Consider the following 18,283-nt stretch of genomic DNA (forward strand, 5'->3'; position numbering starts at 1 on the left):
TCATAAATACATTACTATCAAATACGTTTTATCTTTTTCTGTAGTTTATGCATAAAATGTAAAAGCAAAATTTAGAAAATTAATCAAATAATTCAGACTACAGAAATACTTTTTGTCTTTTACATAAGTGATAGTGAATAGTGAGGCAAGAGTGTAAAAGTAGTGTGGGGAGTGACTTATTTTGCCCATTACTTAAAAAATTTTTTTCTTGCCCTTGTAGGAATTATGTTGATAAGGTAAACTCATTAGTCAAATTCATAAAAATAACTGGTCAAAATAGTTTGGTATTATATCCTGCCCCTCTACCCCCAAGAAAACCCCACCAAAACTGTGGATGAATTACATTTTTAGTTTTCAGCCAATTAATCTGAATAGACACATATTTTACAAAACAAGTGACATTAAAATGCTATACCTATTTTTTCCCCTTGATATCTAAAGTAATAGAATACACTATAGAAAGTTAGAAAAAAAAATAGCCGTCACCTCTAATATCGCCCACCATCTATGGAAAATTAATGTTTCTCTATGCCTACTATATATCAATTATTTTCCTTTTTTAAAAAAACCTTATGGGATAGAATAATATTAGACATATTACCTTTTTTTAAGTAAAAGACATTAATTGAAAATATCCTATGGGTCCATTTTGGGGATATTAACTCTTAGATACTAAGATGAAAAAAACATGGTCCCTGCCTTCGGACTATACCCATTCTCTGTGACAGAGCCAGAATAGGTCTAACAACGAGATCTCATCATTGCATCACTTCAGTGGTTTCCCACTATAGTTATATTAAAATACCTATCACAAATCCCTGTGTCGTGGGCCTGTCTGTCTCCTCGATGCTGCCGCGTGCTTGCTGTGCACTGGCTGGTTCGTCTTTTTTCAGGCTCCTACACGCCAGGCTCCTGCCAGCCTCAGAGCCTTTTCAGGGAGAATCCCCATCTGAGTCAGAATTGGGACCTGAGTTTCTTGACTCTTCCACGAACTGCAATATTTCTTCCACAAAAAGTCAAAAGAATCAAGTAATCTTGTTTCCTTTCCACCAACCTCTCTACACAGTCCCCAGACTTGTAAAGAAAGGGACCTGCAGAAGAAGGTGGAGCCAAGGCCAAGTCTGATGAGTAACCTGATACCCCCAACACCCCTAAAGCATCAGGGATATTGTCCCTTGTTTTTGAAGGTCCTTTTAATAGCTGCATCATATGGATGTACTGCTTAATTTACCAGTGTTTTGGTTAGAATGCTGGTGGGCACAAAATACGACAAAAAATTTTATACATATTTTATATTAGTACTAGTAAATATCAATAACAAAACTAAACACCTGCAAAGAACCATATGTCTATGGAGATTGCATTTACATTTGTCTTGGAGAGCCTCCTGGAAGAAGTACGTTGTAAATCATGGTTAGCTGGAGAAAATGGTACATTTTCTAAAGATTTAAAGTGAATAATGACTTCTGACCTTTAGCACCACTGATAACAAGTCCAAGTTCTGCACAGACGGAAACACAGACAACTTCATGGTCATGGCCTGTGAGGACAGCTCTTGGTGCGGGATAGTCACCTGTGAGAAAACAGCAGCAGTGAGTCACTACAGACCAATGGCAGAAGTAAAGGGCTACACCACTAAATTAGTAACAAACTAATTACCAGTGTTTATTAAGGGCCTTTACTAGCTGTGTGACCATGAACCCGTTACTTAACCTCTCTTCTGTTTCCTCCTCTGTGAAACGGGCCTAACTACTGCACCTACTGCACAGGTTGTGTAGGTGACTGAATGAGTTAGCATATGTGATGTGCTTAGAACATTATAACAGTGGTGATAGCTATTCTTTTTCTCCTAATTAGTGTTATGAAATAGGCACCTACCTGCCAAGACATTTACATGTGTTATCTCATTTAATTAAGGTTAGGTACTGTTCTTACACCTATTCTACAGCCTAGAAACCCAAGGCTTTGCAAGTTTATTCAACTTGTTCAAGTTCATACAGCTAGCAAGTGCTGGAATTAAACCCAGAACTGTTAAATTCTGATACTCACGCCCTTATGAGTTTTAAAATGTTCCCTAAAATCTCTGATAAAACGGACAGAGGTGCTTTGATTTAGGGGTGGGGGAGGTAGGAGGGTGGGTATGGGAAAAGTAGTAAAGGAAAGAAGAGATAATTATCTAAATTCTCCACTTCTCTTTGTTAGTGTGAACCTAGCTAGAAAGTTCAGCTGGATTACATTCTGTAAGCATTGTCACTGCTGAGTGCTTTCACAAACTCAGTGGGTGCCTCCTAAGTGATGGACATTCTTCTAAGCCGGCTAGGAGTTGGGGGTATAAAGAGGTATAAGCTGTAACCTAGAACTGTTCACCAAAACACATCAAACAACCACGGCCTTCCGCAGGCCTGGCACTGAGGCACTCAACAAGGACAAATGTGAGGAGGAACCACCGTATGTGCGCAGAGTACAGCTAAACTGCATTCACATGGAAAAAATCTCCGTATGAATGAAGAGAAAATCAGAATATTTGGTCAATAAAATGCATGCACGTAAGACAGCGTGAGAAAGATCAGCGCAGTGGGGAGGGCACCAAGTCCAATGTTGTTCTGAGTGGGAAAGCAGTTGGCAGAAGCCAGTTTGGGGTGGAAATGAGGAATCTCTACAATCTTGGGGTGCAGGAGTGTGGAGGAAAAGAAAGCAGAAAAAGTCAGAAAGGAAATGTGGAAGGTAGGTGGGGTGTGGTGCCATCTCAGGCAGTCTTGTGAGCGGTTCCTTGGGGAGATGGGAGAAGAAGACCACTGCTGGCCACACTGGACAGCATATGAAGACCTGACGCACTGATGTGAAACTCTGCTGAGGACAGGATGACCGGAAGGAAGGACGCAGCACATTTAGTAACAACACAGTGTAGACCTGGATCACTCAATGAGATTCAATAAATGTTTACCGATGCCTTGTAATACCACAGTTCCTTCCATTTTCCATCAACGACATCACACTGTGGATGTCTTATGTGTATATATCCTTCCAATTCTGTGTTTCCCATTTAGTTTCTAGCAGACTCATATTATATGACACCAGTTCTTCCTGGATGTCTTAGTTTTAGCTGAATCGACAATATCATCTTACCAAAGAGCAAGTACTGTATATAAATATGCTTTTGTGCATATATATAAAAATATAATTATTTCATTTTAAGTTGCCAGTTTTATTAACCATTACTTTTTCTCCTTGAAAAGGCATGTTGTAACTTGGTCTTGTAACTGCAATTCTTTCAGAATTCTTGGCATTTCTCAAACTAGGGTTTATGTATCCTGGGATCTGTGAATATTTTCTTGGGAGTCAGAAGTTCTATAAAAAATTTTAACTTTCAGATTTGCGTTTCGATGATACTCTAAAATTTTTCTTAATAGTCATAAAGATGAAACCTCTTTGTTGTCATAATCTACGTTATGATAGTTCTTTTGTTATGTAAATTTAAAATTGAAATATGCTTTAAAATGACCTAATTAAGTTAGCGTTTCTCAAACTAGGGTTCAGGGGGTTCAAGAACATATTCCTAGGAGTGTGAGTTTTTTTCTTTTTCATTTGGTGTTTGTTAGTGACAATTTTGTGCTGTTTAAAACCGATCAGTGTATTACTCAAGTTTGAGGAACTCTATTGTAGACTATTTTTTCCTTCAAGTTAACAAATTCCTTTCAAGTTGGCAGTTTCCACACAGCTACCCGATTTTCCTTTTAGAATAAAAGAATTTAAAAAATATTAATTATATATTAAATATATATAACATACATATCAGATTAGGGGAGTAAACTGAGTTCCCTTGCACTCATCCCCCGCTTGATATAGCACATTACCAGTAACTCTAATGCTCACCCTTTTATATCTCAGAGAAGATTATGCCTTTTTATTTATTTTTTATTTTTTCCTTTTTGTCTTTTTTCGTGACCGGCAATGGGATCGCAACCCTCGGTGTCGCGCCCGCACCGCGCTCAATCAGTGAGCGGACCGGTCTCTATATGGGATCCGAACCCTTGGCGGGAGCGCCACCACACTCCCAAGCACCACACTCTACCGAGTGCGCCACCGGGCCGGCCCAAAGATTATGCCTTTTTAAAAAGCAAGCTCTGTATTTTTCTATTCTGTGTATTCTGTTATTCTGGTATAGGCTGTTCGGTTTGCGATCTTCTTTTGAAGCGCAGGATTTCCTTGCACGCTTGCCTGTTTTTCTCTGTGAACTCATATTCCGGGTGGGGCTGACCCGGCATCCTGCTCCCCCATCTTGCCTCTCAGAAGCACTCTGTACTTGGTCTTGGCACTCTTCTTTCCAAGAGCTGTTTCCCAGGATGAAAACCCCTGGCCCCCGCTGTGGTGGGGTGTGGGGTAGAAGCAGATGTTCAAGGGCTGGCAGACGCGTCTGCCTCCTGGAGAGCTCCTCCCTTGGCACTGATGTCTCCCATGAGCACTGGCCAGCTGACTGTGCTCTGCTTCCCTGCCCCACAGTGGCAGGAGGGAAGGCCACAGAGAGCTCAGGGGCAAGTGCACAACCAAAATGCCCTACCCAGCAAGGTACCCAAGACTCTTCTCCTCTGCTCTGCCAGTATCCTCCTCCTCAAGACCCACCCATCTTCTGTCTCCCCAGGCATTTCTCACAGGTCTATGTGAGTTTTCTCAGACCCATCAGTTTGCATTTTGCTTTTGAGGCATCTCTTGGAGTGTGGGAGAGGGGGCTGGAAGCCCACGTTAGTTTTCCATCTTATTCTCAATCTGTGGATATGGCTAGAATGTGCTTTGAATACTGAAAGAGTATCCACTTATATTTTCAGTAGTCCTGGACTTGTCTGAAACATATTTATATAATTTATAAAATCATGTTTCAAAGATGCCCTGAAGTTCCATGTTAAAACAAGGATTTAGTGTGATAAGATTTTATGTGTAATATTAGCTTTAATTTTTCTAAGCAATTATTTTATCTTGGAGAGACTGGAACACTGAAAAACTTTGAAATTGTCTGTTTAATAAAATTTATATAAAGCAAATAAGGAGTTTCTGAAACCTTTATATGCTACAGAATAAATAAAAAAAGCAATTCAATTCTTTTGCAGGAAACAGAGAAAATGTACAAAGATATCAAAAATATTCCTTATGGATGTTATATATTTTCTATTAGGAAGTTAAGTTTTTCAAAGGCTTATATCTCATTTAGAGAGCTTAAAATGTTTTATTTTTTCATTATAATTTCCCCAGATCATTTCACTAAACCGTAGAACTTAACTATTAGGAGATATTGTTTAGGGCCCTTGAAAGCATTGCTTCCCTCTTTAAGCTACAGAAGTAAATAAAATGTTATTCTGGGCTTTTTGAGTTGGAAACCATGCAGCTGGGGAAAGCCTATTTCCTATATTTCATTTCATTGCCAGGGACAGATGTCACATACCCCAACAATCATTCAGAATCTTGGGAATATTCTGTCACTGTCACATCACAGTTGATGGATGCAGCACAGGGTTAAAGGGCCCAGTGCAGAGCGGGTGCAGGTGAGACCTCCCCTCCACGGACCCCAGTGCCATCTTTCCCAGCTCACTTCCTGTACAGAAGAGCTCTCTATGGGATGGAATTATCATGAACGATAAAGAACAAACACGTCTAATTTTGAGATTCCTTATAGGCAAACATTTTGAAATTCCAAATATAAAACAGATTCCATTTCATTTTTATCAAAAGTCATTTTAATATTCTCAAAATGGATGATTAAAAAATACAAAAGAATTAGATGATGCTATTTACACAGAACTGACAAGGAGACTTTTTCCAGTGAGATGGTCTATGGCTTTTAGAGAAATGGTCAAGATAGAGATTATTCATGGTTCTTATTTTAAAACTTATTTGTGGGACTACTAATATGGAGGGGAAGCTTTGGTCCTTCTGAATTAGACTAAACAAAGACAGTGGAGTTTCTAACACCTGTGCTCCTCAGTGCAGTTCTGCTGCAGTCAGAGGACGAACCTCTCAATGATATGTGACATTCAGATTTTATCTCTGACCTCTGTGAACTCATTACAGAATCATGGCAGAAAGTATTCTCATTCATGTTTACGTTTCCATAAAATGTGATGGAATTAAAAAAATTTTAAATGCCGGTATCAGGGATTTAGTCAAAAGGTGTTTCACTACTACTGTGACTTAAAGATGTACTTCAAAATATTAAGTTAGAAACTTGTGGGGATAGCTCTTATGAAGATACTGAGTCCTCAGCCACAAGCGGAGCTGCCACAGAGTCTGGCCCAAGTACCAACTGTGCCTGGGCCCACACATCCCAAGGTAACAAAATAACATAAGCAAAAACATTCCATGGTTGAAAATGTTAAACTGGCTCACGATGCGGATTAATTTTACTACATACTCATAGAATGTTCAATGAAGAACAGAAGACAGGTATGACAGACGTATTTATTCACTCACCCCAAGTCCTTCTTTTTCCTTTTCAGAGATGACACTGACTGCATTCTCCTCTGAGCACTGCTGCTACAGGGAAAATCTCTACCCTTGAAGTCCTAAACCTGGATCTAGGTCGCAGTACATTACTGTCCTCCCATCACCTTCTGAAAATAACCAGTAGAATAATCCACCTGTCTTTCCCAAGGAAGCTGGGCTCTGCAGCACGCCCAGATCCCCCGTCCCCAGTCTGTGATCTGGAGAAGCTCTCTGATCAGGAGAATGTATTAGTCATTCTTGTTTTTTATATTGCTTCTGACCCCGGCCACTGACCTTCCTTGAAGACTAGTCCCGTAAAAGGAAAGGAATAGCAGAGACCAAGTGGCATGCAGCTCCCTTCTCAGTCACAAACTCTGTAAAGTCCTCTGACTGTCAGGCTGAGGGGACAGGCAGCTGAGCCATCTGCTGCAGAACGGGCCCTGTGCTAGGGGTGTTCAGTTACATACACTCCCATTTCACCCTCAGAAAGTCCTGGTAGGTAAGGATTATTACATACATAACCACGCTTCCTCTGACACTAAATAAAAAGACATTTCAACATTTACTAAACACTAGGTAAGATTCCTCGCTCTGAGAAGTGAGACAAACTCATCTCAGGGGCTATTCACTGGCCACGCTTTCATCTCTTATAATACCACTGGTTAGTGGCAGTTGTGGAGCTGGGTACCAGGACAGTCTTTTTAAAAGAGGGCTGGATGCAAACAAAGAGAGGGATGTGATTTAGCAGATGTTTCGTGACAGGCTGTGGCTGGTGGGAGGGTCAGTGTCCAGAGCTGTGGCTAATACAATAGGAGCCCAGAGAAGGTGTGTGTGTACAGCTGGAGCCTCCTTTCAGAGTGTGCATCATGCTTGCACAGGAGCTCAAGGACTTGTTTTTAAAAGTGGAGTAGAAGAGCACAATAACAACATCTTACACATAGTACTCAAAGAATATTAGTAGAGTTGATTTGAAAATATAAACAGTAAATCCTTTCAAAGTTTCATATTGCTATGATTTAAAAAATTTCATATGCATGTATCATTAAGCACTCTATAAAGCACCTTATATATGGTATAAACATTAAAAGTACATAGTTTTAAAAAGTAGATTGGCTCTTGAGCTGACATCCCAATGTATTTTGTGTCTGTTGAAGAGACAACAATGTTAACTTGGCCCTCTTGTGACTATCTTGTTGGAAGCTACAGCACGTAATGAGAAATGTCAAGTCCCAAGATCAATGAAATTTTGGACTCTGGGGATTCAACAGGAATAGCATTGATCCTTTCAGAGAACACCAGTCAGAGATGGGTTGTAATATATTGCAAAGAGGGGCTCAAGAGGATAAGTGGCCAAGTCCAAGATACCCACCTGACAAAAAATTCAATCAGCTTGTAGCACAAATTGCCTGCTCTGCTCTGCTTTCTTTCATGCAGTAGGCTGCTTCCAATTAAAGTGCGCAAATTAATTTTTATCACTTCCAAATTAGTTTCAGAATTTGTGTAAAAGTCTGTTTCAGATGAAAGCATCTGTCCGTCACATCTTTGCAATTCTGCCATTAGTTAAAGACCTATTTAAAATCTCCAAGATGATTTTCTATGTTCAAAGTCACAAGTTTAAAAGAATAACAATGAATATTATTATTTTAAAATACATTAATAAAACAACTATAATTCAAGTGTAACCTATGCTAGGCAGCCTTTACTTGTTTCTTTTATGGTCTGAAACTCTCTTTGTAATATTCTGTTTACAAATTTTCATTGTTCTGTGACATATTCATTAAAATGGTAAGAATAAGTACAAAAAGACTAATATTTCTGAGATGTCTAAATTAGTCACAATGTATTTGATACAATGATACCACACTTTCTATACCTACCTAAAAAAATCCACAAATATTACTTACTTTTTTGTGTGGAGTCAATAGAGCTATCAATTGCAACATAATAATGACAATGCAAAAGAAACAAATATATTAAAGCCACTTGAATTTATCTTGAGAAGATTTCAGTGATGCAGACGTAAGGTTAGAGGATAAATTCTATCATTTTGTGATGTGATGAACAAGTATGGTTTGGCCTCTGTGACATACAAAGCAATTCAATGTCCATACCAAGACCAATCTCTGAGTTATAACAGCTACTGGGATATTATATTTCATGCTAGAATTTCCTCCTTCAAGTCTAGGTTAATATATACAACCTCCAAAACCTAAGGGCATCATGTCATACACTTTAATACAAATTTAGACATAACAAGCTTTTTGGTCTTGAGTAGCAATGTATTATGAGATAGAAAACACATATAGCCTGATTCTCTGACCTGTGAACTGGTAGCTAGAGTAGATTAAACTAGAACAGAAAGAAACCTTTTTCTTTCATATTGTGAATTTTCTATGCCTATATCAATACCACAGCTGGATCACTGACATGACAGTCAATCTGGTACATGCTGCAAGAACAGAAAGAAACCTTTTTCTTTCATATTGTGAATTTTCTGATGGCAATGACTATGCCTATATCAATACCACAGCTGGATCACTGACATGACAGTCAATCTGGTACATGCTGCAACTGCCTTTAAAAAAAGTGAACTGACCAATATATGTGGTTGATCCAGTCAGGCATGTATATGCTACTATCCTGGCCCTTTTAACAAACAAGTGAGTCATAAATCAGTTGAATAAATCAAATACTAAATCTGACTGATTTATTTCATACACACACACACACACACACACACACGCACACACACACATTTTACTATTGACTATCTTTACGGCAAGAAGCTGAAACCATTTTTTATATAATCATCAATTTGTACCCAAGAGTGGATTTTATTGAAGTGGTTTAGGTTCACAATGATGACAACAGTTTTTGACCAAAAAATAAATTCCTATAAATGGAGGAAATACTGAAAAATACCTTTTGATAAACTTCTGTCATAACTTAAGGATAATCTTGTCCTTAGTTAAACCTTAAATAAAATACTGCTTTTTAACAACTATAATATTCACAACTATATTCTTAAGGATTAATATAAACATTTTGTATTTACATAGCTCCTGCTGTAATGAACTTTAAACACCCGAATATTATTATATTTAACTTTTCCCGCTAACTGATGAACCAAAGCTATAATCAATATTTATCTGTCTTTTGGTTTAAAAGATTATTAGAAAATAAAGTAGCTAACACAGACAATTACTATAATTTAACATTTTTCTTTAAAATTCTTTATCTCTGAGCAGTATACTACATGAGTATAAAATATCTTATCTCTGCTACCAGATGGCAGCTTTTAAGAAACAAATCCCCTTTTTGGAAATAACATTTGCATCATTTCTGAGCTTCATTTTGAAGATGTTAATTAATTAGATTTAAAGCTCTAATCTGTTTCTTTTAAAATTTTTTCTGTCTAATAGCGTCCAATTTTTTTTCAATATATATGGAAGGTACTACACAGACCTGCTGCTGCTGCTGCTGCTTAATTAAACTTTTTAATAAAATTTGGAAATATGTGAAAATAAACTCTAATCTGTTTCTTTTAAAATTTTTTCTGTCTAATAGCGTCCAATTTTTTATCAATATATATGGAAGGTACTACACAGACCTGCTGCTGCTGCTGCTGCTGCTTAATTAAACTTTTTAATAAAATTTGGAAATATGTGAAAATAAGTTTCAGTAAAATATATGTAAGAATGCACCATACCTGAGAATAATAAAGTCACCACTGGTAGGTCAAATGCCTTACACACATAGACACACACACACATACACAGACACACACGAATTCTGCTAAAAATATATTTTTTTTAAAGAATATGGTTTAAAAAAGAATAAATGAGGAGGTTAACTTAATAGTATTTAGATACACAGACACACACGAATTCTGCTAAAAATATATTTTTTTAAAGAATATGGTTTAAAAAAGAATAAATGAGGAGGTTAACTTAATAGTATTTAGAATATGATGTTTGTTAATTATGTAGAATTGGTAGTTAATTATTTGAGCTGATTGGAAATCAGGCAACACAGTATCTTCCCCTGAAATCCATAACACATCTTAGTCTACAATTCAGAGCAGAGACTTATGCTGTGACACACACCCTCTCTCACGCTCAGTGTCTATGCCGACGGACATACGGTACTCCACGACACACTTTCAGTTTCTTCATCTGCTGTTCTTCAATTCTAGCTATGGGCAACCAGAATAAAGCTCCACATAACATCTGGTCACCTAGTTCAGTCTTCCAACGTGTTCTTAAACACACGTGTGCCTACTTCTCTCCTGTCCACAGTGGGCCTTTATTCCTATCCATCAAGAGCCCTTTCCTATTTTTGCAGTATTCCTGTCACAATGCATAGAGTTGAGGGGAGGGAGTGGGACGTGGAGGACAGATGTGCAGTTTGATTTCCACCCCCAGCTACCTCACAGGCTGGGACTGACGGGCGGGCGGGGGGCAGCCTCCAGCCAAGCAGTGGTAACACAGCATCTTACAGGTTTTTTATCTCTTCTTACAATATTTCAGTTGCAGATGCACAGGATTCCTGGGAAATTCTTATTGCTGCTGTGTCATAAGTATTCCCCAAACTCATGTTTCAGTTTATTTTAGAGTGCTGTTTTAGGCTGTGACCCAGGTATAAACTACAATTTTAATAACCCTGGTTTAGGTACTAGCCATTATCAATACTTTACAGAAATTATTCTATATTTTACAGAAAATACATGCATCTGAACTATTGAAATCTTGGTTAATATAAGCTGTAATTATTTCTAGCAAACTCTTATCTAGCTCTAAGCAATAAATATTGCTTAACAATATTTACTGAAAACCCATTTGTGTGTCACTATGCCAGGAACCAGAGACTTAAGATGCAAAGGGAGAAATTACTTCAGTGTTTCCTTAGGACAACAGTTCCAAGGACTAACAACTGCTATCACATAAACAAAAGGTTCCATGGAAAGGGTTTGAGAAACTATGGGTTAAACATATGTCATCAGATTTATTTAAGACTTTCAGAGCTTAAATAGAGACAGTATATGCAGTGTTGTCCAAAATTATTTACTATGGAGTCCCTTCCTTTTTTTCCCTCAGAGGACATTTTAGCGAGCACTGTTAAATAAAAAAAAGCCCTGAGAAATCATCCTAAGCAAGGAAACTGTCTTATTTAGTTTGTGCATCCCCATGCCTAATTTGAACGGGGTACTGAATCATTGTTTATTAAATGTATAAACAGAGAAATTTACTATACAGCAGTATATGGTAGAAAGTAGTAAGTGCCCTGACTGAGGCACAAATAAAATCATACAGAAATTCAGAGAAGGGAGAGATTATATTCAGCTGAGAGAAATCATATGAGATTTAATGGACCAGGTGACACTGAAGGAAACTTCTGAAGGATGAGGACATCTGGAGACTGGTGAAGGCAGCTGAGCAGAGGGTCAATGTGAGGGGATCTGGGAGTCTCCCCAAGTTGAAGGTGATAGTAGTTGCTCATTTTTACACTTTGAACATAGCTATAATCCAACTAAGATGTTTGCCATTTAAGGTTTAATATTTTAAAATCCTTTCAAACCTCAGGAATAACTATAAGGAAAATCAAAAAGGCAAAATATATTTAAATGAAGTTATAGTCTAATAGGACAATTCTAGAAACACACTTACTGCTATTAGGGTTGTCTCCTATGATATGGTGCCGCCCACTCCAGTACCAGAGAAGCAGGGTAGCATCTCGAGATCCAGACACGATGTAGCAGTCCCCACCAATGTACGACTCTGACCTGGCCAAGCATGTGACTACATCCCAATGGCCAAATACAATCTGAGTCAATTTCCCTGCAACACAGAAATGACAGGTTTATTTCATTTACTCTTTTTCTTTAGATGATAATAAGCTTAAGTTTATTTTACCAGATTTGTGAAAAGTGAACCAATAGACCCACAAATTTATAAGGTAATTCAAATTGAGCTACAGGTGCTTTCTTGCATTGCTTGTGCAAATTGATACAAGAATGTCACTTGGGATTTTTAAGGAAAGGACTTGTAAAATAACATGATCATAATTTTTCTCCTCAGGGTTTGGGCCAGACTAAGGGAAGGTTTGAGTTTTTTATTGTATATGAATTGGGGGAAGAGAACAATAGCCCCATTTGTCCTATGAACTCAGGATCATGCTAAAGGTCATAATGAATGGAGTTATAATTATTTAGTTTACAATGTGAACATTTAACTTGAATCTTGACCACTGAAGTCAGCAAATGATGAAAATGCCTACACTAAGTATGATTCCACATTAAGCGTTGGTTGTAACAATAGTCATTGTGAAGAGAATAAGGTATTTCACAGTTAAGATTACCTGTTTCTGTAGAATAAACTCTGAAGCTCTTATCCCAGAATCCACAGATAAGAATGTAGCGATTATCTGCTGTTACCACAAAACAATGTGCGTTGATTTGTATACTCTGGTCAACAAGGTCTGTGATCTGTCGTTTATTCACACCAGAATTGTTGGCTAAAAATAAATAGAAAAAAGAATTTAAAAAAAGATTCCACAAGAATTTCACCAAGCCCTTACAGAAGGAAAAATAAATACTGCTATGCTTCATTTATCCAGAATTAGGTTTTTAAAAAGCTACAAGATTATTAAGATGTTAACAGTTTCCCTTGAGGAATATAAATTTCCTTAGTGGCAGTGATTATTTATAAACCATATTACATATTTAAAAACTGTGCCAAAAATTTAAGTTCTTTTTCTACCAATACATAAAACAATATGGGGAATTCAGGATAATGAATTTAAAACACAATAAAAATATTTACATGCATTTAATTTTATAGATGTTTAGTAAGCAAAAGTTCATTAGTGTTCAATAAGAACCAAATGAGAAATAAATATTGTATGAAGTATGTTATATGAGAAAAACATCTTAATATTCGCTCCAATCTGTCATTTTCTGATGGTATTTTCAATTTGCGTGAGAAGAAGAGAGTAGAGGTTTGGGCAGGGGATGTTGTTATGTGGGCAGCCCCTCAGGGAACTTCAGGTCAGTAGATTTAAAGACCTGGATTGTCAACAAACAGAAGGCCTTTCCAGAATGGGCTGGCAGGGTAGGAGAGGAATAAAAAAGATGGGAGAGGGATTGGGGAGGAAAGAGACAGGCAAAGAATCAGTATACAGCACTGGGAATGAATCTGAATAGAGTCAGGAACCACAGACATCGTCTGATTTCCCCAGTGCCTGTCTGGATGCCAGCCTGTCCCTTACTCTCCGCCATCCTTCCAGGCTAAATCCCTGGGCTGAATTCTTAAACAGAAAGTGCAGATGCAGAAGGTCACCACCACCAGTCTCTAACACCAATTAAATCTAAGTGCTACAATTTGTAGATATCTGCTAACACTATAAAAACAATTGCTAAGCATGGTAAGCAACAAAAAAATATTACACACACACAAAAAAGGCAGTAAGGGAAAAGAAAACTAAAGGTCCTGGGTCACTTGAAAGACTATATAATTGGTCCTTGATTAATTAGAAGAGCTATTAATTTTTCCATGGTCACATATTAGCTGTATATGTCATTGTCAATGTCTGTTGGACAGAGGAATAGCTGGGCTAGACTCTAAAAATATTAGTAATCCTAATCCTTATATCATCCCAAACACATGTAAATACTATTTTGTATAGGAGTATAAGTAATTATCTGAAGTGGCTGTATCTTATCTTATTTCTGAATTCAAAGATAAAGAGTTAATCTACGAATTAAACATCATATTTGCATATAGCCTAATAATTTTTCATAGCATTTTCAATTTTTTCTAATTTAACTTTCTAAATGATCCCATGAGATAGGTAGAACAAACATTATTATAAACTATCTTGCAGATATGAAACTGAGAGGCCTAGAAAAATTAAGCAGCTTGCTCTGGATCATATAGCAAATGAGTATGCAATTGATTATTTAAAAATATTTTGAATATCAGCTGCAAAGAGTTACAGCTCCTAAGTTTGTAATTCTTATGAAATTTTTACTTTAAGAAAATGCTTGAAGAATATTTTAGGTTAAAAGGGCAGTTTGGAATTATTTGCCTTGTTTATAACCAACTTAAATGACCTCCTAAAGTATCAAGAAGATGCCATGAATAATTTCTTTAATATCAAAAAGTTCTTAGATGGCATATTATGATTTGCACAGCTCCTTTATGGTAATTTGATGTTATCTGCACATTAATTTTGTCTCCGAAAAAAATATTATTCAACTATGTTCTGTGAATAACAACTACATAAAAATCTGGGGACAGTATCCATGAACGTTTATTTTTGTTTGTTAACATACCAATTAATGGGTCCATTTCAATGGGAAGATGATGGGCCTGATCCAAGGAGTATCCTGGAGCTCCTCTGAGGCCTACAGATTAAAAGAGAGAGAGGAAAACTGCCATAATATTCTCAGAAAAGAGGAATTTCCTAGTGAACAGTGTTTTATGATGATTGTACAAAATGTATACTTCCTAAAATATTATTTGGTAAATTATTCAAAGAATGATTCATCACACTACATGTCTTTGCAGATAATTCTTTAAAAAATCATCACAATAAGGACTTCAGGTTTCCACTCAAGATGTAGAAAACTGGGAAGAGTGTTGTTCCTGACATAATGAAAAGAAGAAGCTGAATAAAATAGAAGATCATAACATTTTTGAACCCATCAGAAAGCTAAGGTCACTGGGCAATCTATGAACCTGAAATCAAGGAAAAGACTGCCTGCAACCAGGGATCAGTATGAGCCCGGGCTCACCTGGGACAGGGCAGAGAGGTAGCTGGGGCTCCCACCCCAGGGGGCCTTCTTTCAATATATGACAAGTGAATTGAAGGTATAAAATTGGTCTACACCTAAAATTTTAATCTCACTAGAAACTACTTTCAGAGGATTAATGTTTAAAGGCTTGATTGAGTTCATTAGTCATAGTTTTTCACATGTGATTATACAATATAATACTTTTGAACAATTTTAAAGAAAAATTTAGTCCTTTATTCTCTCAATGCAAAACATTTCTAGAGGCTAAGAGTCCCGTGAATAATAAAGTTGTACTTTTTCCTTAAGATGTTTGCTGCATAGCTGTGAATGGATGGAAGTAGTGCTACTTCACGTTGACAATATCACCAACAACCATAAAATAGGTGCTCTTACAAACTCTTAGGAGATAAAGCCATGGTATAAATCACTGCATTTTTCAGAGCAATGTAGAAGCCAATAGAAAAGAAAGATTCAGGTTAATTCAGCACAGCTCATCTACTCATTTACTATACAGCAGTATATGGTAGAAAGTAGTAAGTCCTGGAGACAGTGGGAGTCCTGGGGCTTCCAGGTAGAGAGTAAGTGGTAAACTGGACCAACTAAATCATTTGGTCACATCCTCTTCTGCCCTGTTTAAATGAGTATCAATATTCTAAACTTTTGCTGGAACTTTCAGGAATCAGTTTGGAGAAAACACATCTGAAATCAATGAACAATTTAGATTTTGTCTTTTCTCAAAGACTCTATGCTCCACAAAGATAGAAATGGTATTTGTCCTATTCATTGCTGTATTCCCAGTGATCAGGACTATTCGACATGTAACAGTCATTCAAATATTTGCTAAATAAATTACTGACATGGAAGAAAGAGAATTTGAAACCATCATCCAGAAAATCCAGATTCAAACTCTCTTTTGTTTAATAATATGGGATACAAGTGGTTTTTTGTTTTGTTTTGTTTTTTTTGGAGTGGGGGGAAATGGTAGAATAGGATAGGAGAACTTGTATTATTTGTAGGACTGCTTGAATTTATCAAATATTTATTGAGTACTAAGCTATGAACCAAGCCTTCTGTGAGGCATTAATATCCAGCAGCAGTGAATAAGACAGACAAGAGTCATTTCGTTAGGCTTGACAATGATTGACTCTGCTGGATTTTCTAGATAATGTGCCATATGAGCTAACCCCAGCACACTTTTCTCACCTTAACTTAATTGTTGCTTTTAAGAAATCTTTAGTAAGTGACTTGCTAGGCACACATACCTACTGTGTTGTGCCATCTATTCACTGCAAACAATCGGCTGCAGGTCACTGTCACGACTGCAGGGATGGTGAGGTGGGGCAGAGTGTTAGCTGCCACATGGGTTACTGGAGAATTTGATGGAAACTTCAGCACCATAATCACATCCTGTTGCATCTGATCTTTAAACATGAGTGGGCTCTGTGGAAGGAAACACTGTTGAATAGAAAGGGAGGAGAGCAGAAAAAAACAAAAGGGATAACGTAGTTAGTGAACAGTCTAGGGAGAATGAGGTTAAAACAGACATGGTTAGCATGAAACACACACTGGGAGAACAAAGCAATCTGAACTTTTACACAGATGAATGATTGCCAAAACTAGAGCAGCTTTTACTTGAGGATGGCACAGAAAAAAGAAATCAAGGGATTGGTTAGCATGAAACACACACTGGGAGAACAAAGCAATCTGAACTTTTACACAGATGAGTGATTGCCAAAACTAGAGCAGCTTTTACTTGAGGATGGCACAGAAAAAAGAAATCAAGGGATCTGGGAAGTCACTGATACGGGACACCAAATTATTAATGATCGGCCTCAATTTAAATATTGCCAGACTGCCATGTGAAAAGTTAGCTCACGGTTACGTCTATGTGATGTGACAACTATCCAACGCAGTTAAAAAAATAGCTTGGTGGAAAAATTAGTCAAATCAGTGACTGCCACTGTTTACATGAAGTACAAAGTGAATGGATAAATACTTTCATTTTTACCTGGTTGATCTGGTGTCATGGCTATAGTCTAAGGAATTGAAATCTAATAGCCTCCTTAAGCAGCCTGAGTGCTCCCCTGTCACTGCTTTGCACACGTTTCTGTCCTGCAGCTGACTGATTATGGTTTATGCCTCCTTTCTCCCTTTTAGACCACCAACTTACTGAGGGCCCAAACTTTTTCTTCTTTCTTCTTTTTTCAATTTTTGTTTCTCAAACATCTAGCATGTGACCTGATAGAAAGTAGATACTCTAGGTGCTACAACACACTGTAAATACTACTATGTAAAACATATAAAATAAGGATGCTGGGAATAATCATTATTTAGCTTTCATATATATTTTGTAATTGTTTGCTCTCTATATGAATTCTGTTACATGAACTTAGAAAGCTTAGATTTTCTTTATAAACAGTTCCATGCCAATTTAGTCTCTAACAATTTCTCGTAGGAAAGGAATGAATTCTGACTGGGCAGTTCTCCAGGACAAATAATAATAATAACAACAACAACAACAACAACAACATTATTATTATTATTGTTATTATACAGAGAAAACTAAGGGAGGAATAAAAGTCTTCTGCCAACCCTTTCATAAAAGAAAGTGTTGGAGATATTCTCCTGGACAGTTTATTTCAAATGCTTCATCTTCAGTCTCGGGGCTCCACGACCACACCTCCACATCCATGCTGTGGCTGAGGGCTTATATGGGAACAGTGTGCGCCTGGTGCAAACCTTTCTGTTTTGTCACACAGAAGAGAACCAACTGCAGTCAAAAGAGTTCATTAGTGACTGACCAAGGTGGCTGGAACTGTTTGGCTGAGCTACTGTAGGAAAAAAATGTTTTAAAACAAACACATTGGGGCCGGCCCGGTGGCGCACTGGATAGTGCGCCGCTTGGGAAGTATTTTTGTGTTTCTCAGGAGATCGCCTATTGATTCCTTGAAGGTATCTTGTCTCTGTACCTCCAGTGCTTAGCATCACATCTGACACACACGGGAGCTCAGAAAAATT

General features: G+C 37.4%; 1 protein-coding gene across 1 annotated transcript in view; it reads right to left on the bottom strand.

The window, feature by feature from the left end:
• Positions 1-18,283, bottom strand: part of NBEA (neurobeachin) — a 438,994-nt gene that overhangs the window by 7,765 nt on the left and 412,946 nt on the right. The window contains 5 exon segments of the mRNA XM_008575128.1: positions 1,472-1,573; positions 12,138-12,308; positions 12,829-12,984; positions 14,804-14,875; positions 16,528-16,720. Coding sequence (XP_008573350.1) covers positions 1,472-1,573; positions 12,138-12,308; positions 12,829-12,984; positions 14,804-14,875; positions 16,528-16,720 — 694 coding nt within the window.

The sequence above is a fragment of the Galeopterus variegatus genome, unplaced genomic scaffold (assembly GCF_000696425.1).
Source record: "Galeopterus variegatus unplaced genomic scaffold, G_variegatus-3.0.2 Scaffold1141, whole genome shotgun sequence".
Taxonomy (NCBI): domain Eukaryota; kingdom Metazoa; phylum Chordata; class Mammalia; order Dermoptera; family Cynocephalidae; genus Galeopterus; species Galeopterus variegatus.